At 53.4% G+C, this 1,309-nt stretch overlaps 1 protein-coding gene across 1 annotated transcript in view; it reads right to left on the bottom strand.

Moving 5' to 3' along the window:
* Positions 1-354: 354 nt before the first annotated feature.
* Positions 355-1,309, bottom strand: part of LOC103776095 (microtubule-actin cross-linking factor 1-like) — a 23,336-nt gene continuing 22,381 nt past the window's right edge. The window contains 1 exon segment of the mRNA XM_008943591.1: positions 355-429. Coding sequence (XP_008941839.1) covers positions 355-429 — 75 coding nt within the window.

Below are 1,309 nucleotides of genomic sequence, written 5' to 3'. Positions count from 1 at the left end.
TTACTCTCATTTGCTGTGTGATTTAACCAACTCTCAGGGCTATCAAGAAAAAACAATCACAGCTTGACGCTCAGACAGCACCATCTGAAAGACAAACTCCACCTGCACAACCAAGAGGGAGGCTGTCTGACAAAACCTCCCCCCTCATCCCTCCTCTCCAAGCCCGAGAGGCTCCATCCCTCCTGGGAAAGCAGAGCAGGGAGCAAGTGCTGTCAGACCAGCTCCTGGGGCAGGGGTGGATGGCATCTCTCCTCCAACGCTACCTTTCTCTCCTCCATCTTGGTGCTGACCAGACCCCACTTCTGCTCCAGCAGTGCTACGCTCTGCTCTGTCTTGGAGCCCGAGCCAGAGGCGTCACGGTTTCAGTCGCCCCTTGGCCAGCAGTTGACTGTAGACTTCCTCCTTGGCTTTGAACTGGCCGTACAGCTCCTGGAAAGGAGGCATCACCCAAGGGTTAGGCAAGGGAAGGGCTGGGAGAGGTCCAATGGCTTGCTGTGGCTCAGGGTGAGGAGAAAATTTGGGTCAGGGCTGGCAGCAAAGTGGCAGCAGCGTGTGGCTTTGAGCAGAGAAAGGTGGTTAGAGCATCTTGATGCTCACCCCAGGCATCAAGTGTAAAATTATCAGTGAGAAGAGAGCAGAGAAGGACCCTTCTTCCCATCACACACAGAAGGGAGAGGTTTTGGTGCTGATATTTGACAGACAGCAGCTTCCCGAATTAAAAGCATTACAAAAAAATCTCTCCTAAGAAATTACCATGTGGGCATTGAGTTGTTCCCGGGCAGTTTCTGGCAGACCTCCTGTGGGTTTTGATGCCGACAATTGGCTCTCCATCCTCGTTAGCCACAGGAGGAAGTCTTCAATCTCACCATGGAAACCCTGGGCCTGTTTGGGAACATATTTGCCACAGGTCAGGGGACATCAGCCCCCCCTGATCACGTGCCGGGGTCATCCCTGTGCTGCTTTGAAACCAGATAAAGAGGCCAACCATCCACCCATCACCCAGCACTCCCATGACCATTAAACCATGTCCCCAAGTGCCCCATCTACACATTTTTTGAACCCCTCCAGGGATGGGGACTCCCCCACCTCCCTGGGCAGCCTGGGCCAAGGTCTCACCACTCTGCCAGGAAAGAAATTCTTCCTAAGATCCAACCTCAACCTCCCTTGTTGCAACTTGAGCCCAGTTCCTCTCATCCTATTGCTGGTAACCTGGGAGAAGAGACCAACTCCCACCTCACTCCAACCTCCTTTTAGGGAGTCATAGAGAGCAATAAGGTCTCCCCTCAGCCTCCTCTTCTCCAGGCTCAAT

This window comes from Merops nubicus, unplaced genomic scaffold (assembly GCF_000691845.1).
Source record: "Merops nubicus isolate BGI_N331 unplaced genomic scaffold, ASM69184v1 scaffold29897, whole genome shotgun sequence".
Classification (NCBI taxonomy): domain Eukaryota; kingdom Metazoa; phylum Chordata; class Aves; order Coraciiformes; family Meropidae; genus Merops; species Merops nubicus.
This window is presented reverse-complemented; position numbering and strand designations above follow the sequence as displayed.